The sequence below is a fragment of the Triturus cristatus genome, chromosome 7, assembly GCF_964204655.1.
Source record: "Triturus cristatus chromosome 7, aTriCri1.1, whole genome shotgun sequence".
NCBI lineage: Eukaryota > Metazoa > Chordata > Amphibia > Caudata > Salamandridae > Triturus > Triturus cristatus.
Genome location: NC_140590.1, coordinates 169,433,260 through 169,456,823, shown reverse-complemented (window position 1 = coordinate 169,456,823; position 23,564 = coordinate 169,433,260). Strand labels below are relative to the sequence as shown.

At 47.1% G+C, this 23,564-nt stretch overlaps 1 protein-coding gene across 1 annotated transcript in view; it reads right to left on the bottom strand.

The window, feature by feature from the left end:
- The window catches only part of LOC146809137 (IgGFc-binding protein-like), a gene marked incomplete at its 5' end in the record, with an annotated part of 458,615 nt that overhangs the window by 116,685 nt on the left and 318,366 nt on the right, over positions 1–23,564 (bottom strand). The window contains one exon of the mRNA XM_085615951.1: positions 9,707–9,906. Coding sequence (XP_085472077.1) covers positions 9,707–9,906 — 200 coding nt within the window. The remainder of the gene's footprint in view (positions 1–9,706; positions 9,907–23,564) is intronic.

The following is a 23,564-nucleotide window of genomic DNA, read 5'->3' as shown; positions in this document are numbered from 1 at the left end:
AGGTACAGAATGGAGGATATGTGCATGTGCCTTGGAGTAGGGGTGACTTGGCTGCCATCACTAATGATTTTCCCCGATTAAGGGAGAAACCTGTGGAGTGGTACAAGCAAGTGGATCGGTTTGTCAAAATCTCAAAGGTATTGTGGGTTGATTTGAACACATTGTTTGACATTGTGGTTCCGAGTGACTTGTGGTCGGCATGTAAAATTGCGGTTGAGTGGCCAACCACAGAGCCTGACAGGGATCCGATTTCGAATGGTCCGTCGCCCATAGTGATGAAGAAGTTTGAGCAGGTGATTACATGGTTGAGGCCGAAAATCTCACCTCAGGACATTGATTGGGTGAAGATAGATAGGACAGTGCAAGAGCCAAAAGAGACGGTGCATGAGTTTTATGAGAGACTTTTGCAGGTTTTTAAAAAGTACGGTGGTCTGGACGTGTTGGATACAAAAGACATGGGACAGTTTGTTTCGAAGTTCGTGCTGGGATTAAGGCCAGAGGTTAGTCTCATGATACAGCAGCATTTAATTTGTTGGCAGAACAAGCCGGTGGATGAGATTTTACGGTATGCTAGGTACTGTAGTGATGAGATAGAATCGAAGCACAGGAAGTTGAAAGACAAATTGATGCTTGTTCAGATGCAAACAGCTCAGGGACAGTCTAATGGAGGGACTTTAGGAAGAAAACAGGGAAATAATCAAGGAGGAAACCAGAATGCCCAGGGTCAGGGAAGACCAAAGTCAATTGATCCTAAGACAGGAGTGGACGTGGCGACATTGAAAAAGACCACAGCATGTCATCTTTGTCACCAGGTCGGACACTGGAAACGCGAGTGTCCTTTGAACCCATTGAATCAGATACAGCAGGAAGGAGAGATAGTTCAGGTTCCTGTGACGGACATGGTCCCTACAGTGACTCGGCCTAAGATGGTCAAAGGGGAGACGGGTGTTCCACAGGTGCATGTTCCTTAACCACCCAGAATACAGAATATGCAACAGGGAGCCCGAACTTACTTGCAGATGCCTATGTTTGAAGGGAGTGAGGAATACGGTCCAGACTCGTTGGCACGACCGTGCTCGAGATCGGAAGAGGACTGCGCGCTTGGAGCAGTCTTAGAGGTAGATCAGAGGGGACCATTCGTGGAAGCAGACATTGATGGTCACCCTACAACTTTCTTGGTTGACACTGGCGCTACTCGGTCTACTGTACGATCTGCAGTAGTCCCTGATTTACCCCTTCCGGGACAATCAATCCAAGTTGTTGGGGTAGCGAATAAGAAACTTACTAGCCCATTGACGGAGCCAATTCCGGTGAGGATAGGGAATTTCAGAGATCGACACCAGTTTGTGGTGTGCGATTCCAGTCCAGTTTGCCTATTAGGTAGAGATCTGTTGTGCAAACTGAATTGCACCATCTATTGTACCCCGAAGGGAGTGGAGGTACAGACGAGGGATGATGATGCCACCTTTAAGGTTGCGAATCAGTGTGTGTGAGTAGAAATGTACCCGGCATTGACAGTGGAAGAACTTCCACTCGATCTGAGAGATTCCGTGTCAATTGATGTTTGGGATCTCAGTGGAGAAGAGATTGGATTGGTCAAAGGTGTAGACCCAGTGAAAATCCAGATTAAGCCGAATGTAGAATTCCCTAGGACGCCTCAGTATAATCTGTCACCTGAAACGATTGCAGGGATTAAGCCTGTAATTGAGTCTATGATCAAGCAGGGAATTTGGAAGGAGATAATGGGTAGCCCATGCAATTCACCTATCATGGGACTACAGAAACCAAGTGGGAAGTTCAGGATCGTACAAGATTTGCGAAAAATTAATGAGATAGTTGTTCCATGTTGTCCAGTGGTACCGAATCCGTCTGTGATCTTGTTTCAGATCCCCTGTGAAGCTGAATGGTTCACAGTGATTGACCTTTGTCAAGCATTCTTCTCGATTCCTCTGCATGAGGAGAGCCAATTTCTTTTTGCTTTTCGGCTGGAGAATCGTGTGTTAACGTGGTGTCGTATCCCACAGGGGTATACAGAAAGCCCGTCTATCTTCAATCAGATCCTGATGAAGAATCTTGAAGGTCTTGTGTTGCCGCAGAACTCTGTTTTAGTGCAGTACATTGACGATCTGCTCGTTGCGTCAGAGACTGAAGACGCTTGCAGGATCGATACCATTGCCCTACTGAATTATATAGCAGTGAATGGACACAAGGTGTCTCCGAACAAACTGCAGTACTGTCTGAGCGAGGTGCAGTATTTGGGTCACAGAATTGAAAAAGGCAGGAGAAAGGTGTCACCAGATCGCATTGAGGCCATTATGAATATGCCTGTGCTTACCACTCAGAGAGAAGTTAGAATGTTCTTGGGAATGGTTGGCTATTGTCGCCAATGGATCCCAAACTTCTCCTTTGAAGCGAAGCCTTTACAGCGGCTGACGCGTAAGGATGTGAGTGATCCGGTACCATGGGACGAAGACTGTTTAAGGTCATTTTTGAGGCTGAGAGAAGCTTTGTGTTGCGCTCCAGCTTTGGGAATGCCTGATTACAACAAGGCATTTGCCTTATTTTGCTGCGAGAGGGAAGGTTGCGCATTGGCAGTCTTGACTCAGAGTCATGGAGGTGTCCGTAGACCAGTTGCCTACTTCTCAGCTACTTTAGATCCAGTAGCTTCTGCGTTGCCCGGATGTCTCAATCCGTTGCTGCAACAGGTGTCAATATCGAAAGATGTGAGAGCATTGTTATGGGTCACCCGCTTACTGTTTATGTACCGCACTCTGTTGAATTGTTGATGACCAGGACTAAAACACAGCACCTCACCAATAACAGGTTGACGCGTTATGAGCAAGTTATACTTGCTGCAGAGAATGTGACTTTGAAAAGGTGTTCTGTTTTAAATCCTACTACATTGCTGCCTATTCCAAATGTAGATGATGAAGATTGTGAGGACCATGATTGTCTCGATGTGACTGAATTGTGCACCAAACCGAGACCAGACACTGTTGATGAGCTGCTCCCAGACTCTGATGAAATTTTCTTTGTGGACGGTTCATGTTTAAGAGACAGTGCTGGTCGACTAAGAGCAGAGTTTGCTGTCTGTACCATCACAGGAGTGGTTGAAGCCGCTTGCTTAGAAGGAGTATACTCAGTACAGGTGGCTGAACTTATTGCTTTGACTCGTGCCTGTTTGGCTGCTGATAAGATTCGGGTAACAATTTATACCGATAGCCAATACAGGTTTGGTGTCGTTCATGACTTCGAACAGTTATGGTCACAGAGAGGGTTCATGACATCTTCTGGTTCACCCATCAGAAATGGGGAATATGTGAGACGATTGTTGGAAGCATTGCAATGTCCAGAGGAAATCGCAGTTGTCAAATGTTCTGCGCACAGCAAGGGGAATGATTTTGTGTCGCTGGGTAACAGCTACGCGGATGAAGTTGCCCGGTTTTGTGCGGAACAGGGATGCATATTTACTGAAGGGCATGTAGAAGAAAGCCAAGAAAGAACCGATTTCAACGTGATGTTGGCCATGGCTGATACATGAGAGGAATTAAAACGATTGAAGGATGAGGTTTCTGATCAAGAAAGGGACAGTTGGATACGAGCTGGATGTGAGAAGGGAGATGTGAATGTGTGGATTTCGGACGATGGACGAGCTGTGTTGCCAGAATGTCTGTTGAACCCGATGTTAAGACTGATACATGGTGCTGTACATCTTGGTAGAGATGCGATGATGCGAGTGTTTCGACAAACGTGGTACAATCCGAAGTTTCGTGCAGTAGCTGAAGCTGTGTGTCAGAGGTGTGTTACGTGTCAGCAGATGAATGCAGGGAAGAGAACTGCTGTGACTCTGAGCCACATTGGGAGGTCAGGAGGGCCTTTCAATAGGATGCAGTTGGATTTCATTGAGATGCCAAGGTGCAATGGGTTGAGGTACATCTTAGTGGTGGTATGTGGGTTTTCAAGATGGGTGGAGGCTTACCCAACACGTAGATGTGACACACTCACTGTAGCTAAACTTTTACTGAGAGAGCTTATTCCGAGGTTCTGTTTCCCGACCTCTTTGGAGTCAGATAGAGGGACACACTTCCATAGTGAGATCATGAAGTTGCTTTGCGCTGCCTTAAATGTGGATCAGAGGTTGCATTGCAGTTATTGACCAGAGGCTTCTGGGATTGTGGAACAAGTTAATGGGACTTTGAAAGCACGAATGGCAAAAGTGTGTTCTTCGACATCTTTGAAATAGCCTGACGCACTACCCTTAGTTCTCATGAGCCTTCGTAGTGTTCCCGATAGGAGGACTGGATTGTCGCCCCACGAGATACTCATGGGGAGAGCAATGCGTTTGTCAGCGATACCTGTTACTGCTTTGATTAACATCACTGTTGACTTGATTCTCGACTACTGTAAGGGTCTGGGTGATGTAGTCCGTTCTGTGTCTCAGTAGCAGCAGCTGTATCAGCCGAAAGTGACCTGTGCCACGACATTTGCCCAGGGGATTGGGTACTTGTGCATAAATACATGAGGAAGAGTTGCCTGGATGCTTGTTGGTGTGGTCCGTACCAGGTAATACTGGTTACGAAGACGGCAGTGAAGTGTGGGGGATTGCCGAACTGGGTGCATGCCTCCCATACCCGCAGAGTTCCAGCACCCTTGGAAGATACAGTCCCTCCCGTGAACGAAAATCCAGCTGAGGTGGCAGAGCCATCTGAGAGGGCAAGCCAAGCTGTGAGGGTTGCTGATGCAGTTGGTTGTGCACTAGATCAAGCTGAAAGGGGATGTGCAAGTCAAAGTCCCGAATTTGATGGGAAAGCAGAAGTGCCACAGAAGCAGAGAGAGTTTGGCCCGAGAACCAGAGACGGGTAAACTTGAGATTGGCACCTAGAAGAGATCTTGCCCCAGTTTCGGAAACGTCTGAATCTGAGCAAAGTGACAAAGAGCAAGCTCGAGTGAATCTGAGAAGGTCAAGGAGAGCAAGAGTGCCGTGTCAGAGGTACGCCTCAGCAGAGTGGACATACGCTGTGACTGATGCCAGGCATACCGATCACGGGGAGGCTAAGATCCTTGACGTTGATCAGCAATTCTTCGAATTTGAAGATAGAAGTGCTATTGAGAGTTCCAGGATTGGAAATCGAAGGAATATTGACCCTCAATATTCCGAATCCACAGCTTCTCAGTAAAGTTCGTGAGTTGATTTTGGAGACGTTGGTTTTTCCGACTTTTGCTGTTGTATCATCACCTCAGGAGTTGGTGATCCTTCGTCTTGAAATTTTGCAAGGAGTCTTGGAGCTTTTGGGAGCAAATATTGTTTTGGACTGAAAGTGAACTTTGGTTGTACATAAGTCCCAAAGAAGATAACCTAGGCCCGAGTGGAAGAAGAATAAATTTAGGGACTTTCCTCTAGAGACAACGAGAAGGGGCTAGGGACGTCTTTTGTGGACTCTATAAATAAGGAACTAAAAAGTGCTAGGGGATTTCCAGCTTTGAGACGTTGTGTGAACTGGTTTGACGAGTGATACTCGGATGAGAAAGAGACTTTTACCTGTTGCTGTTGCACCGAACCTTACGAAAATGGCAGACGCTGGAAATATTCACCGTAGAGCTAAATTAGTGATAGGTACACTTTTAGGGATAGTGATAGCTGCTATAGTTGCGATAGTTGTAGCCTAATATATCGTTTCTCATGAGCAGGAGGGGGAGGTACAGGGGACACCTACACCTACCACCTCTAACCAAAAAGGGGTTACTATAGGAGCTCAAAGGGCTTTGATACTTGAAGAAAGTCGTAGGTTTCACATAGATCTGTCTAGAAGTGATTTTAAGCTCAATGCTTATGCGAAGCTGTTGTATGAGTATGTGGATGCAATGGATGCGAAGGATTGTTATGTGCGCATGCAGTTACCTTCTTCTGTAGATGAGGGTATTAGATACCATCATCTTCCACTAACCTATGGGATTTCTTGCAGCTTATTGCTTAGCATCTTTTATGAGAGAAGACAATTTGAGTATTTCTTTTCCAATTACGATGCAGTACTTCCTGAAGTGCCGGCCTATAAGCATTTGAACAAGTACGACTATTATAAGTCAGAGGACCGACTTCGGAAGTATTTCATACTGACTTTGAGTTTGGATACGGCTCATGCTCACCGACATAACTTAACATGTTTATTGTCGGAAACTGAAAAGAAGTTTATTGGTCAGATAGAGGATAGATATAGAAAACTAACCCAGACTCGAGATACAGGAGAGAGTCCAGTGGATTGGACTGATGAGGAGAGATTACACAGATCTATGGGGAGTTATGGACCCATAGTGCTAGATCAGACGAAGAAGGGGAAGTTGTGTGTGAAACGTCCTCAGACCTATTATGAAAAGGTTTCGGTAGGACAGAGTACGTGTGACCATACCTTTACTATGGAGGACTCTGCTAAAATCTTTTTGCAAGGACCGGTGCAAGTGATTCCAACTGTGTATTTTGTGTGCGGAAGTAATGCCTATGTAAGGTTGCCTGCGAATTGGTATGGTACATGTTACTTGGCTATTATTTTCCCGAAGATTTATCATGCGGAGGATTTGAATCTGTTAGAGACAGGACACCATTTTAAAGTACAAAGAGCTGCAAGTGCAGGAGCAGTGATTGGTGATATCTTTGGAGCAATGATACCGAGTTTAGGGGTGGTTTTGAATGATGTGAAGATAAGAAAGTTGGCGACTGCGGTTGATGAGTTGTCGATGAACACTGCAAGGTCGCTGTTGTTGGTGGATGGAGAGATGTTGTCGATAAGGACTATGGTTTTGCAAAATCGTCTTGCTTTAGATGTATTATTGGCAAAAGAGGGCGGAGTCTGTAAATTGTTGAGGGTTCAGGAATGTTGTACGTATATTCCAGACAACACCAAGGATCTGGAGAAATATATAGACAACATTACCACGATTCATCAGGAGATTGCAGATTTGACTGAAGAAGGTGTGTGGGAAAAGATTGGTAAAGGATTTGGTCGTGTGGGAAGTTGGTTTGCGAGTTTGGGGAAAGGGTTTCTTGGGTTTGTGTTGAAGCCACTCATTATTGCTGTGGTTTGTGTGGTTTGTTTGTGGGGTCTCATCAGAGCTTGTAAGTGGTACAGAGGAAATAGAGTTGAATGAGCTCTTAGAGCGAGTGAGAGACAAATGGCGCGACTGCAGGACAGTCAATACCAGAATCTTAAGCGAATGGAGAGGTTCCGACAGAGTAGAATGGCAACAAGCACTGTTTAGGTCGGTTCTTTCTCCAAGGGAATGAGATTATGATGGAGTGATGACAATTGTCATCAAAGGGGGGAACTGATAGAGCGCCATGAGGTTCTGAGATTTGTAGGGGTGCATCATATTCACCGTTAGTCAGCACCCACATATTAGTCAATATATATTTAGAAGTGCCATAGAAATGTATTGCTGTATTCGTCTAACATAGAAGTGATTAGGAAGTAATAACGTTTGTGAAGATCAACGTCGCAAGCTATTGTGAATGTATTAGTAACAAGTACAATGATTAGTTTCCGTATAATGCAATGTATTAGGATAAACGTGTGCCATGTTAGAATTAAATGTGTAAGCTGCATATTTACTCAAAGGAGTATAATTAACTAATGCTTAGAATGTGATTTAGTCGTGTGTTTAATTTTGTAAAGCCCGATCGTATATGCGTTAGAAGAGAAGGCCTGTTTATTTCTTATGTTAGTTAATGTTGTAGGCCGAAAATGATTCCCTTGGTAAAGGCTTGACTTGGAGAGAAATGTAAAATCCTGAGACGTGAAGTGGTTCTTTTCTCGTTCCCATGTTTCTGTTGCAGGTGAAAGGACATTTAGCTCGTTAGTGAGAATAGGTCTTTGTTTTAGGAGTTAGGATGCTGTGAGAAGCCAACAGGGTAGCGTATTGGAATGTGAATCAGATACATTTGCCGAGAAAAGGTGCCTGAGACCCAAGGTCAAGCTAACGAACGTTGGACGACAGACAGCTCCTGATGGAAAATTTTCCGAAGGAAGACCTGGCTGAAGAGGTGTGCCTAAGGGCGTGTTCTACGATTTTGGGGTTTTGTATTAGGGACAGTGCCCCGTGGGTTGAGCAGATGAGGCTTAGACAGGAAGCTAGAAGGAGCATCTTATATCGAGCTCTGACTAAGTGAACAAACTTCTTAGGAGGTCTTCACTTCTGACACCTTTTTCTTGATTCTCTTGCCTGGGAGGGAATGCTAAGTAGGGATGTCACCTTAGAGTTAGTGTAAGGATAGAATTGTTTTCTTGACTGATGATTCCAAAAATTGATATAAGCATAACGATCATCTTTTTGATGCTTCTAGAATCTGTAATTCTTTTCATTTTTAGATGAAGGAGAATTTTGCGTAGGCTTGTATTTATATTAGTGCCCATTTATCTTTTGCACCTTGTGTTGAGGTGTCTGTACGTTCAGATGTTTTTGATTATAATAAAATCTTACAAATTTTAGATTTGGAGTCAGTGGTCCTTCCCAAATGAAATCAAATTGTGGTAGATATATTTTGATAATTGTGTTTATCCCCTCTTTGCTATCTGGCAGATAAAAAGATCCTGGTGACCTGTGAGGGTTCTTGTGGATAATTGGGTAGACAAGAATCCGGTCTTATCATTCCTCTAAATTGTGTAATTCCTGTAGCTTCTCCAGTCCTGGAATTAATGGGACCAATGGTAATTTAGAGGGGGGCGAGGAGACTACTCATGATGACAACCCTAGTGTTTAGATGCTTTATTAGTGAGCAAGTTTGGAGTGAAGTCCTTGTAGGAACTAACAGAATAACGGGATGACTCTTGCAACCTAGAAAACATTTTTATAACCAATGGTCTCACTCTATGTGGGATGTTATAGCCTACATCTTCGTACAGCCCTGCACCCCTTCTCTGGCTGGATTTTATTTGAATGTCCACCTTAAAAACGAGTCGCTTGGATAGAACTGTATGTTACATATCTGTTACATGAATATCGTGTAATTCTTGGGAGAACGTGAGTAGGGAACATACTGGACATCCTGTGTTTTCAACCTCCCAACGAGTTTTCACATGCAGTATTAACACATTATATTACACTGGGTAATAAACTGTTATTTGCAGCGCTTAGAAGCAGCAATAGCGATGGTACTGGGGTGAAATGCTATATAAAAGTGGAAACGTTGAAAAAGGATCACCCTTAGTGGTGGTGCTTCATCGTCCTTGGTCCCTAGCCCTGAAATCGTCATCTATACGTGGAAAATGGCTGGATTATGCATGTCTGATACATGCTTTGCCTATAGAAGACAGCAGTGAGCGCTTCCCTCACAGTGCAGTAACCTGTGCTCTATCACATATGTGTATGTTATGACGAGGGTTCTTCTGAAGGTAGTGTGGTGCTCTAGGCAATGTACATTATTTGCTACCCACCACCTCCTCTTTTCAATATCTGTGTAGTTACACCCCTGTTTGACGTCTCCGCATTTGACACCACCCAGAGAATAGTGGTCTTTATAGCAAGATCCATGGGTTCATAGCAGCAGCCATGGGCTCATAGCAGCAGCCATGGGCTCATAGCAGCAGCCATTGGTTCATAGCACCATCCATGGGTTCATTGAAATAGGCATGGGTTCATAGCAGCAGCCATGGGCTCATAGCTGTAGCTATGAGTTGATAGCACCTTCCCTGGGTGTGATGGATATGCGATCACCTACCGGAATGTACTGTCCGTTGAAGATGCAGCCACAATTGTCTATGGACATACAACTGTCTCCATTCCATAGGAATCCGCCGTCGCACTCACAGCCTTCGAAGCAGACTCCACTGCACTGGGAGGGTTCAGTCACTGAGGCACAGGTGTCATCGCAGGTCAGTGTGCAGATCTCATAGTGGCTGTTAGCAGGACAAGCCATGGCTGGATGTGGAACAAGAAGCCTTGTTATACACAATCATTCATAACCATATTACAATAGAAGACATGCCTTAATCAAAAGACACCAACACTTAATCGAAAATGAGCTTATCTGTATACCAGAGATTCACCTTGGTGTTGATCATGTCACACAAGTCAGTTTGTATGACCTATAAGCAGTATTGGCATTCAGTAACAGCATCAGAACTGTGGAAATGAAAGTCACTCAACCACTCATTCATCCCACATAACTAGCAGCTGATATAAAGTTCACCAGTAATGAAAACAAGCATTTGCAATGCAATCGGTCTCGCCTTTGGGACCTTATATGTATTTAGCTATGCAGCACATTAGCCTAGGTCCTGAGACATCTACTGTTCTTTAACATGGAGGGAAAGTAAGCACCAAACTACGTGACATGCCAGGTATGGGAACACATGGAGAAAAATATTGCCTTTCAGAAGGAAATGGTATAGCCCAAAGCTCTGTTTTTAATATAAAATCAGGGCCTTCCGTGCTCATATCACTGAAAATACAAGATTTGAAAAAAATATTGTCTATGAGTGCTCGTGGAAGACAATTTCTATGGACTGGAATCTAGAGAATGCTAAAGAGATTCTGGTATTTTACTGACCTCTGTCGTTTTCTATCAAGAAAGTTAACTAGAAGCAGTTGCCAGAAAAATTAAAAAAAGAAAGTCCCTAAACAGAAAGCAATTCTGGTATTTTACGGACCTCTACTGGTCGTTTTCTATCAAGACAGTTAAATAGAGGCAGTTGACCAGAAAAAAAACTCCCTAAACGGAAGCAGACAAGTCCTAGGGCTGATCTCCAGAGCCCACAAAGTACATACACATATAAGTATATACTAAAGTATATACAAGAGGTCTAGAATGCTCGACCTAATCATCTAAGTTCTGCCTGCAGGTAAGAAGGCCAGGAGAGGACTGGCCTTACTTCCACTCTAGCTCTTCACTCGGGAGGATGCATGACGGAAACATATCCAGATGGCTTGATGCTAGTAGTGTCCTCTTCCGATGTGGGACTGGTTTGAATGTTTTTGCCAGAGATGATTTTGGTTCCCAGTCTGGCCTGCATGTAAGTCCAGAATACAGAGACGAATCTGCCTGCTGAATACGGGTGGCATGGTGAATGAACATCAGCTGGTGTCTCCTTTGTGTTTACCAATTATTTCCTGAAAGTAATGGCTATTCAATTTCCAGCGAACTTGAAAACAGGCCCATATCCTTTGTCCAAGATCAGGTGTGACATGGCTTAGAAATACTCACAATTCACCATTCTCGGTAACGCCACTCACATGCTATCTAGAGGTAGATAAACAGTAAGCAAATAAATAAAACAGATCTAACATAAAAAAGAAAGTTTAGCATGTTCAAATGTTGAGACTCCATGTGGGAGGGTTGTTAGTTGCCAATATCCTTCGACCTGACCCAAAAATCTGTATGCACTCTGGGGATATCTCCCTTATGCCTTCCCTGTATGTCCTATTCGGGTCGCGCATAGAGTCAGCTCGCTTGCGCTGATCTGCAAAGCATGCAGTAATCTCTCTATGGGGGTTAGACCAATCCCACTGCTTCCCATTTGTTGTTTAATGTGCCTGTTAGACCTGGCATCTTTTAATGTATTTCCCCTGTCTTTTTGCTTTCTGACCTCCCAGTTTTGACTGTTTTTGCTGGTTTAATGTCTCTGCTCAATTTTTTAGTGTTAAAGTGGAAGTGCTCCTGTTGTAAATTGTGTTATCGATTGGTGATTACATAATTGGCTTATTTGTTTTACTAGTAAGTCCTTAGTAAAGTGCACTGAGAGTGCCAGGGACTGTAAATCAAATGCTGATGGTGAGCCTGCAGCACTGGCTGTGCTATCCACACAAGCAGCCCTGTAAAGGTTACTCAGACCTGCCACTGCAGTGTCTGAGCACAGTTTGTAACTTCCATGTCGACCTGTCAAGTGCACCCACGTGCCAGGCCCTAATCTTTCCTTTTCGTACATGTAAGTCACACCTATGGTAGGCCTAAGGTACCCATGTGGGCAGATTGCTGTGTATGTTGAAGGTAGGACATCTACTGGTTTGTGTGACATGTCCTGGTAGTGCATTGCAGTGTATTTTGTTTGTCCGTATGGAAAAGCTATCTGTCCCATAGGATAGAATGGGAGTTTATTTATTACATCTTATGAGCACAATTGCCCATTGGGACAAGATGGGGAAATGGAGTTTAGTATGCCTGGAATCAGAATGTAAAAATGTATCTTTTAGTAAAGATGATTTTTATGTTCTGTGTTTGAAAATACCACTTTTAGAAAGTAGGCATTTTGTTGCTTAGCCATCCTTTGTGTCTCTGCTGGGTTGAGGATTGACTGTCTGGCTTTGGAATGACATGGGCTGAGGATGTGCATTCTCTTCAAACAGCCGGGGGAGGGTCGAGGTGTGTCCTGCCTTTTCTGGATGAGTCAGGGCTGGGCTGAATAGACCGGGGCTGCATTTAGAGTAGTGGGTGGAGATTTCTTTGCACCTGAATGGGCCTGGTGTGCTTTAGACAATGCTGTCTCCACCTCCTGCCAGAGAACTGGGCCAGAAAGGAACACACTGGTTTTGACTAGGTACAGGCACTCTCTGCCTAAGAGAACAAAGATAAACTGAGTATAAATATTGGGCCCCAAACCCCAGAACTTTAGAACTGGCTGCAATCAAGGAACCTGCCAAGAAGAAGAACTGCCAGGAGGAGTACTGCTCCTTTGCTGTGTTGTAGCTTGGTTGGGTTGGCCTGCAGTTGCTGCGTCTGCCCTGCGCAGTGAAAGGACCTGACTGAACTTGCTTTACTTGTGCTGAGTATCTCCTAGGGCTTCAAGTAGAGCTTGCCTCCTGCTCTGAAGTCTCAGGGACCGCAAAGACTTCACCGGCCTCTGAGTATCGCTTCCGGAACTGTGGTTTCAGTTGCCACAGAGGGGGAAAAGCATCCGGCTCCGTCACTGGCTCCGTGTCCTTAAGACACCGCAGAGGGCACGGCCCATCTCGCACCCCAACCCTGGTCTCACCGACTACCGCCGCCGCCACCACTGAGCTGCTGCTTGCACCATGACATGTGGGCCACGGCGGTCAATACCAACTCCTAAACTCTGCGGCCTCGCAGTAGAGCTACTACAATGGAACCGCGGCCTGCAGAGCTAACCTAATGCCTAAAGTCTCGCTGCTGCTCGAGGCATGGAGAACAAAACTGCAGTCTGCATGCATTTACGTTGTGATAGCCCCTCATTCAATATTCTTTTTTGCAACTGTCCCCAGGGTATTTGTAAATTTTATTTGCCTGCCTTTCAATGTTTTAGTGTTGTCAGTTGGCTATTTAGTGATGGACTCCTATCATAGCGTAGAGATGTAAAGAGGAAGTTTCTTAACGGTCCGAGCTGCCAAATTTGGTGCTAAAGTGCTGGGTTCTAAACTCCACATCGGCTCCTTTTATTCCGGGCAAATCACTTAATCTCCCCGTGCATACCAAACATGAATGTGTCCTTGTGTAATATGACTGCTGCTCATATTAAGTGCTCCAATAACTTTGGGTCAAGTTCGCGCTATAGAAAACTGCACAAAAAAAATATTTTATCTCCTTCAGTTATTCACTAAGTGACAGCTAGAGGGTAGTATAGTTCTTGTTTAGTTCTATTTGCTCTCCTTCTCAACTCCCCTCATATTGGAATTTATTAAACTTTTTTACTGTTTTGTAATCATTCATTTCTTTTGCTCCGATAAGGAATTTATTGGCCTCAAACACCGTAATAAATCGCAGATGCACTCTTTGTAAATGCTCCTCTGTGCTTTTATATTGCTTAATTGTTAGGGCTCCCCACCCAAACTAATATTTTCCAAAGAAGACCTGTTCTTTGAAACTTCTTGATCACCTGGTCATTCTCAAGAACTGGATTCTACCGAACGCCTAGATCAGAATACTTGGGTTTACCTCCTGGCTTAGGTGCAGAGCTACAATTTTTGGCATGCTTACAACTTTATCTGGCTCCCCTTCTTTCCCTCTTCCCTGCAACACGCTTTGTGCTCATTTCGCTTTTTTAACTGTCAACTAAATAATACCTGTTGAGACATTGTTGTATGTTACACACTATCTGGCCCAGATCTCAACTGAGTTTATGGTATCCTACTGTATGTAGTTTGTTTCTATATTGTGAGTTATGCAGGCAAATATTGTAAATGGCCCTTGCCTCTATCGGCAGCCAGTTGAGTTGCTTGAGGGTGGGCGGCTGGGGTTCACAGTTGGTAGTTTTTTGGCTTGCCAATATCGTTGGTGCCATTTGAATAAACGTTCACAATTTTGTTTTTAAAAAAGTGATCCGGTGATTCTAGCTGTGCATGGAAAGTTTCAAGGTGATCCAGCAAGTGGGGGCTGAGAAAAAGGGGAGTGGGGTCAAAAAAGTGTGCTTCCAGTGTTAATTCCCAAAGTGATTTTAGACACAACTACAGCCGAAACCGCTGGACCGAATTACACCAAATTTGGCAGAAAGGTAGCTCTTGATCCTGAAAGCACACTTTTTGTTATTTGGTGTAAATCCATTTGGTAGTTTTAGTGTTATTAAAAGAAATGCAAATTTAGGGACGCAAACTCTCTGCAAACCCTCCTGGTCTCCTGCAGAGATCTGATTGGCTGCCAACACTTCATCCAGGAAGTGTTGCCACCCATTTTGGGACTGGGCCTCAGACTAACCCCCCCCCCCCCAAAAAGCTTAAAATAAAAAATAGGGGGCAAGGTAAGAACATCCTGACCTCACATCTCTGGTGTTGGGGTCCCCAAGGGACTCCGCCAGGATGAAAAAGCATTTTTAAAAAATATTTCACTGTGAAAATTACAATTGATTCGCAAATTCACATGAAAAACAAAAACAAGCCTATTATCCCATCTTCCACTGCATGTCACTGTCAGTGTACTGCTGAGCGAGTCATGTAAACAAAGGAATGTCTTGCCATCGCTCATAAGGAGGTAAGCAGATATATCATGAATCCCATATGCATACCCTAGTATAGAGGCCCTCTCACTTGTACACATAGAGTAATCCCCTACTGTTGCACTCTCTGCCCCGCTGCAACTGAGGATAACCTCCATAATTAGCGCGGTCTTCTGACATTAAACACTCGTCTGAAAATCCAGAGTTTGCAGTCACCTACAAACTGAAAGGACCCCAGGAATTTGTAATCTCTTCTCACACATGGGTGGCTGTCACGGGCCACCATTGAGTTGTGCTTTATCTTGCCAACACCCTCCCTCTTCCCTGCCCAAGTACACAGCTCCCAAAAACACAAGGGTGCATTAATCAGGCAGTAATGAATATGCACAGTCTGGTCCGCTATCATTTAGAAATAAACTGCATGCTTTAGTAAGATGAGATCTTAATATCTGTTAGTGAAATCTAGCTATGCCACCAAGAGACCAAATGGGCCACGGTGAGCTTAGCATGTTTCTGTGTATCCATGTGAAAGAGTAAGCAAATGAATGAATGCACAGGTGGATGGATGGATGAACAAAGGGAGGGATTGGTGGCTGAACGGATAGATGGACGGATGGGCAAGAGGACAAAACAAACAGAGGTGCAAAGAAGAAATGAGTGAATGTTGTAAATCAATACAAACCCTGCCAGAGGCCAGCGCCTATCACAGGGTGACCAGACGTCCCGGTTTTCCCAAGACGGTCCCGATTTTGGGAGAAGTGTCCCAAAACTTTTCTCCAAATTGAATAAATGTCCCGGTTTTTGGATAGTAGAAAGGGAAATCCTTTAAAGAGAGGCATCTCCCCTCTTGGAATTTCCCTTGTCTTTCTACAAGCAGCAAGAATGACACTGTGCCAGCCATCGGAACAACAGCGTTTCTGAACTGCCAGCATAACCCTGCTCTGCTCACTGAAGTCGTAGGTCACCGCCTGCACCAAGATTCATCCAGCCACCAGTGTGACCCTGCTCTGCCCTTTAAAGTGAGCATGTGGACTGCAGGAGAATTAAACAGCCGCCAGAAGTGAAAGGGGCTTTGATTGAAGCCAACCTGAATGACCCCTCCCAAGCCCTGACAGCACAAGCAACTCAGGACCCTGCATCCGTGCCAGAGCTACTCAAGGCAGGCTCCATCAGCAGCCACAGGAGACATACTCTCCCAGCCTGCAAAACAGCACTAGAGTCGCAATGTAACTATTTAAAAGGTCTGAGACATTTTTTCTTTGTTGGTTTGCCTGTGTGGTGTTTCCATCCCTCCTCAAAAAATACCGCCCATTTGTTTAAGCGTTCGTGGGCACAAGTCAGATTTGGATGGGGTTCTTACGGCTGCCATCTTTCCCAGACAAATATTGGCAAAATTCATCACATTTGACGTTTACTTTAAAGAAAAACATCTGCTATAATTTTTAACATTGCCTTGCTATCTTTATTTACTTTACGTGGCCATCAGGGGTCAAAAACATATGGTGATACTAAGAATAAAAACGCAACCATAATTAGAATTGCCCAGACCAGGATAAGTGGATCCCTCTGGCTACATGGATAGATCAAAGCAACTCTGCTTTTGCAGAGTATCTTTTTTTTGTTATTCATTTTTTTAACAAAGATGCTGCAGGGGGGCTTAAATGGAGGTTGGATGTGCCACAGAGGCTTCTTCAGCTGCCAGTGGTGGGTCTGCACTCAGCTGTACACATAGAACCATATACGAAGCTGGCATCAGCCATCACAAGGTGATGTGGCATTCCACCTGCCACATAATCCTAGTGGCCCTTGTTGTTAAATGGAGAGCATTAATTAAACAAGCATGTAAAATGGTGCGTAGGGAATATTACAAAAGATGTGAGCATCATGGTATAGGAGTCGCATGTCATCCATACTCCTGGCCATTATATGTAAGAGCTTCTGGCCTGGAGAAACAAAGGGGCAGATTTGATGAGTTTTCACACGGAGCAGTAACTCAAACTAACAGTAAAGTTGCTGCCATGCATGAAATGGAGGCAGTAGAACAGCCCCATACCTATGAGATCTGGCTCTGCTGCTCTATCCCTAGCGGTGGAACACGTTAGGCTGCCTTGCACCAGTGCACACACTTTTGCACTACAGTCAGCATTGTGGAGGCAGGCACAGCCCTGTTCAGGCCAAGGTGCTACTCCTCCCACCACTCCCAATGCAGATAGGTCTATTCAGTCTAGTGCTGACTCACCCTGTCTCCTGGAGCCACCCCTGTCACTCACAAACCAGACATGCAATACACAACCTAGCAGAGACAGGCTGGGTGGTTGGGCAAGAAAATACCTACTTTCTAAAAGTGGTATTTTCAAACCCAGAGTGTTAAAACCAACTTCACTAAAAGATGTATTTTATCATTCTGAGTTCAGGCATACTAAATTCGTTTTTCAACCATGTTCCCAGATGACTGGAAGCACGCAGAAGTCAGACCTCTGCTCAAGAAGCCCACAGCTGACCCCATGGACCTCAAGAACTATCGGTCCATCTCGCTCCTCCCCTTCACAGCCAAAGTTGCAGAAAAAACAGTCAACAGGAAACTGAGATGATTCATGGAAGAGAACGCCTTCCTCGACCCGTCGCAATCAATCAATCAATCAATCAATCACATTTATAGAGCGCGCTACTCACCCGTGAGGGTCTCAAGGCGCTGAAGGGAGGGGGGGGGGGGTTGCTGCTGCTACTGCTCGAAAAGCCAGGTCTTGAGGTGTTTCCTGAAGGTGAGATGGTCCTGGGTCAGTCGTAGGTGTGCGGGCAGGGAGTTCCATGTCTTGGCTGCCAGGTAGGGGAACGATCTTCCTCTGGTGGTGGTTCTTTGAATCCGTGGGACGGTGGCGAGGGCAAGGCTGGGGGAGCGGAGCTGGTGGGTGGGGGTGTAGAACGAGAGGCGGTTGTTGAGGTATTCTGGGCCCATGTTGTGGAGTGCTTTGTGTGCGTGGGCGAGCAGCCTGAACATGATCCTCTTGTTGACGGGGAGCCAGTGCAGGTTCCTCAGGTGGGCAGATATGTGGCTGTGGCTGTGGCGAGGGATGTCGAGGATGAGTTGTGCGGAGGCATTCTGTATGCGCTGGAGACGTTTCTGGAGTTTGGCTGTGGTCCCTGCGTATAGGGCGTTCCCGTAGTCCAGACGGCTGGTGACGAGGGCTTGGGTGACAGTCTTTCTGGTTTCGGTGGGGATCCACCGGAAGATCTTTCGGAGCATTCGCACGGTGTTGAAGCATGCGGACGAGACGACGTTGACTTGCTTGGTCATCGTGAGGGAGGAGTCCAGGATGAATACCAGGTTGCGTGCGTGGTCCGTGGGTGTAGGTGCGGTGCCCAATGCTGTGGGCCACCAGGAGTCGTCCCAGGCAGATGGGGATTGTCCGAGGATTAAGACCTCCGTTTTGTCCGAGTTGAGCTTCAGACGGCTGTGCTTCATCCATTCAGCGACATCTTTCATTCCTTCCTGGAGGTTGGTTTTGGCAGTGGCTGGGTCTTCGGTGAGGGAGAGTATCAGCTGGGTGTCGTCGGCGTAATAAATGATGTTGATGTTGTGTTTGCGTGCGATGGTGGCGAGGGGGCTCATGTAGATATTGAAGAGGGTTGGGCTGAGCGAGGAGCCTTGGGGTACACCGCAGATGATCTTGGTGGCCGCGGAGGTGAAGGGGGGGAGGCGTACTCTCTGGGTTCTGTCGGAAAGGAACGAGGTGATCCAGTCCAGGGCCTTTCCTTGGATCCCGGTATTGTAGAGGCGAGTTATTAGGGTGCGGTGGCAGACGGTATCAAAGGCTGCCGAGAGGTCCAGGAGGATGAGAGCGGTTGTTTCTCCGTTGTCCATCAGGGTGCTGATGTCATCGGTGGCTGCGATGAGGGCGGTCTCGGTGCTGTGGTTGGCTCGAAAACCAGACTGGGTTGGGTCGAGCGAGTTGTTTGCTTCGATCAATGTAGTCAGCTGTTTATTGACGGTCTTCTCGATTACTTTAGCCGGGAAGGGGAGGAGGGAGATGGGTCGGAAGTTCTTGCGGTCTTTGCGGTCCGCTGTGGGTTTCTTCAGAAGGGAGTTGATCTCTGCGTGTTTCCAGCGCTCAGCGAAGGTGGCTGACGTGAAGGAGCTGTTTATGACGTTCCGGAGGTGGGCTGCGATGGTGGTGTTGACTTTGTTGAAGATATGATGAGGGCATGGGTCGGAGGGGGAGCCAGAGTGGATGGTGTTCATGACGTGGGTGGTGTCTTCAGTGCTGATGGGGGTCCATGCGCGGAGGGTGGTGGTGGTGGTCGTAGGTTTGGCGGCTGGAAACGGAGTCTGGGGTCCGAAGCTGTTGTGTATATCTATGATCTTGCGGTGGAAAAACGTGGCGCGGGAGTTGCAGAGGTCTTGCGATGGTGTGATGTCGTTGTTGCTGGCGCTGGGGTTGGAGAGCTCTTTGACGATGCTGAAGAGTTCCTTGCTGTTGTTGGTGTTGTTGTCCAGCCGCTCTTTGAATGATGTCCTTTTGGTGGTGCGGATCATCTGGTGGTAGTCGCGGGTGGCGCTCTTGAGGTCTGTCATGTTTTCTGCTGTCCGTTCGTGGCGCCAGGTATTTTCGAGGGTTCTGCAGGTTTTCTTTGCGACTTTGAGGGCGTCTGTGAACCACGAGGTCTTTCTGTTGCCGGTCTTGCCTGGGGGGTTCTTGAGTGGAGCGAGGTCGTCGGCGCAGTTGGTGATCCACTGTGCGAGATTGTGTGCTGCGTTGTTGGTGTCAGGGGTGTTGACAGGTGGTTTCTTGCTCAGTGATGTGGTTAGTTGGTCTGTGGTGACTTTACTCCAGCATCTGCGTGGGATCTGTTGCGTGTGGTGGTGGGATGTGGTCTTCTTGAAGGTGAAGTGAATGCAGCTGTGGTCGGTCCAGTGCAGTCCTGTGGAGTAGCTGAAGTAGACGTGGTTGCTGGCGGAGAAGATGGGGTCGAGCGTGTGGCCAGCGCGGTGGGTGGGCGTGTCCACCAGTTGCTTGAGTCCGAGGTTGGCGAGGTTGTCAAGCAGGGTGGTGGTGTTGCTGACGTTTTTTTCCAGGTGGAAGTTTAGGTCCCCTAGGAGGATGTATTCTGGTGAGGCCAGGGCGTGCGGGCTGATACAGTCAGCGATGGTTTCGCGGAATTGTGTGCTCGGGCCTGGGGGTCTGTAGATGAGTGTTCCTCTGAGGGTGGTCTGGGGGTTGGTGTGGATCTGGAAGTGTAGATGTTCGGCGGTGGGGAGAGTATCTTCGGTGTTGGTCGTGATGCTGATGGTGTTCCTGTAGATGATGGCGATTCCTCCTCCAGTTTTGTTAGCGCGGTCCTTCTGGGTGATCTTGTAGCCGTCCGGGATGGCTATGGCGATGTCGGGGGCTGAGGAGGCGTTCATCCAGGTTTCCGTGAGGAAGGTGACGTCTGGTGCTGTCGTATCAAGGAGGTCCCAGAGTTCGACAGCGTGCTTGTGGACGGAGCGGGTGTTGAGAAGGACGCACTTGAGGTGGTTGTTGTTTGGTTCGGCGGGAGGGGGGCAGGTTCGGAGGCAGGTGAATTTGCAGGCTTGACAGGTGAAGGGTCCGTGGGTGTGCTTCTGGGCGGCTTGGTAGCAGGCTGGTGGTCGTCTGGTGTTGAGTGCGTTGAGGGCGGCGGAGTCGTATCTCAGTCGAGTTCTCTGGTTTCGGCGGGGGCCAGGGGTTCTGGCGTTGGGCGCGGTCCAGGCGCGGACGGGCTTGCCTTAGGCGCGCCTTCGGTGCGCCAGCAGCACGCCCGCTGCACGCGGCCTCCATATGAGGGGCAGAGGGAGGGAGGAGCAATTGGGAGGTGGGAGCGGGCGGCCAATGGGAGTGAAGGGGGCGGGGCCGCAGGGGCTCAGCGGCGGGAGAAAGCGGTGGGAAAAGACAGCGGGAGAAAACGGCGAGGGTCACGGAGGGAGGGGGATACAGAAGAAAAGGGGGCACAATGGGAAAAAGAAGGGTGAAAGCACAGGGGTACAGAAAGTAAAAAGGGATTAGGGGTACAACAAAATACAATCAAGTAGAGGCAAAAGTGGCAAAAACGGAGGTAAACAGGCAACACAGCACACAGCCGGGATGCAGGCGGCTGACACGGGTGTAGGCAGCGGATCCGATCACACAGGGGGCTGCGTGGCAGTGAGGGGAGCGACCTGCATGGTGACAGGGTCAAAGGTCGCTCTCTACCACCGCTTCGCGGCCTCCATATGAGGGGCAGAGGGAGGGAGGAGCAGCTGGGAGGTGGGAGCGGGGCGGCTAATGGGAGTGAAGGGGGCGGGGACGCAGGGGTTCAGCGGCGGGAGAAAGCGCCGGGAAAAGATGGCGGGAGAAAACGGCGAGGGTCACGGAGGGAAGGGGATACAGAAGAAAAGGGGGCACAATGGGAAAAAGAAGGGTGAGAGCACAGGGGTACAGAAAGTAAAAAGGGATTAGGGGTACAACAAAATACAATACAAGTAGAGGCAAAAGCGGCAAAAACGGAGGTAACCAGGCAACAAATCCGGATTCCGAAGCAACCACAGCACAGAGACCGCCCTAGTCGCCGCCACAGATGACATCTCCACCCTCCTGGACCAAGGCCACTCAGCAGCCCACATCCTACTCGACCTATCAGCCGACACGAACACATAAGTCAACACATACAAAGTCTCCACTGGCTCCCCCTGGAGAAAAGAGTCACTTTCAAAATCCTCACTCACGTCTACAAATCCCTACACAACAACGGACCCAAATACCTCAACGACAGAATCAACTTCGACGTACCCAAAATAAATCTCCCACCTTCCAACCTCACACTGGCTGAAACCCCGTGCATCCACAGAGCCAGAGCAGGTAAAAGATCCTTCTCTCACATTGCAGCCAAGACCTGGAACGAGCTACCGGCATACATCAGACGTGCCCCCTACCTGAACACCTTCAGGAAGACCCTCAAGACCTGGCTCTTCGGCTAAACAGATCTACGGATCCCCTCCACCCCCCAGCGCCTTGAGACCCTCACGGGTGAGTAGCGCGCTTACAATTCCCTGACTGATTGATTGATTCCCTGGGTCAGTTAGGATTATAAGATGTTATAATCAAACTGCCCATTCTGGCCTATGGGAACAGGTAGCCTTGCAATAGTGAAAAACTAAATTGGCTGTAATTCACAATCAGGACATGTCACACACACCAGGGCATGTCCTACCTTTCACATACAATGCACCCTGCCCATGGGGGTACCTTGGGCTTACCTTGGGGTTGACTAACATGTAGTGTTACTTAACAAGTGCTCTGGGTATGCCCAGACGTGGGTCCTGGGCTCACTGTGCCACTGGAATCAAGCTATCCTGGCCAATGAGGAGTGAAACCCTGAAACTGGTCCTAGGATGCTTGTTTCTGGTCCAACTTGGCAGTTCAGGCAGTACTGTTCCGATGAGGCACAGGGTCGAGACTGATTTGCATATGGCCAGATCTAAACTGGGGTGGCATGGTGAGCAAAAGAATGATGGATTTAACCCAGATATCTTGATTGGGGGTGAATGTTATGATTTGTTCTGCATTCCGTCCATCAATTGTGTGTCTTTTGCTTCCTCGCCCTAAGTGCGCCAGGTATGTATGCCCAGACGTGGGTCCCGGGCTCACTGTGCCACTGGAATCAAGCTATCCTAGCTGATGAGGTGTGAAACCCCGAAACCGTTCCTAGGATGCTTGTTTCCGGTACAAGGAGGACCAGGCTTGGCAGTTCAGGCTGGAGTGTTCCCATGAGGCACAGGGTCAAGACTGATTTGCATATGACCAGGTCTAAACTGGGGTGGCATGGTGAGCCAATGACTGATGGATTTAACCCAGATCTCTTGACTGGGGGTGAATGTTATGATTTGTTCTGTATTCCGTCCATCAATTGTGTGTCTTTTGTAATTTTAAAGGCAGCTTTGCCTTTCAGGCTACCTTTACATAAAATTTAGATGCAAATTCGACTTTGGTTTTAAGGTACTTCCGGAGTCTCAAACTACATTATTTTCACATATAAGTAGCTTCTAAGGTCTCCCCTAGGTGCCCCAGGTGTAGGGTGTTGTGTAACTACCTGGAGGGACATTTTAAAAGATGTTTGATAAGCCCTGGCGAGGGAAAAACTGGCAATTCCGTTTTTCCCCATTGTAGTGAATGACCCCATAGGTTGACATTGTTTACCTAACTATAAATATTGATAAGAGCCATTTAACAAATATACTTCAAGGTATCAAATTAATAGTTGAGATAAATCCAACAACTTGCCACTGTTAGATGATTTATAATAACTATTACAGAAAATAAGTTATTCAACTTTCTTTTCTGTGATGCAAAGTCCAGCTGCTCTCTCCTGATTGGCCAGCCTACTCCCAGGCTGTGCCAGTGCTGCCTGATGAGGTTTAAAGTGTCCTGTCAGAGGAAAAAATAGGTTTCCTGTGGGTGGAGTATGACAAGCTGCAGAGCAGGTGGCAGGAAGGGGGTGAGAGGTAGCCAAGCTGGTCTTCAAAGGGAGAATAGCACCTCAGGACAGCACAGGCCTTCCCCCACATCCTGCTTTTCCAGCCACAGAAATTAGATTGGGGAGAGGGCTTGAAAGGGAGTGTTTAGGAAAATTAGCCACAACATTATGTTGTGTTAGCCTGATCCAGCTCCTCTGGTGAGATTTTCTCCATGTTTGATTTAGAGA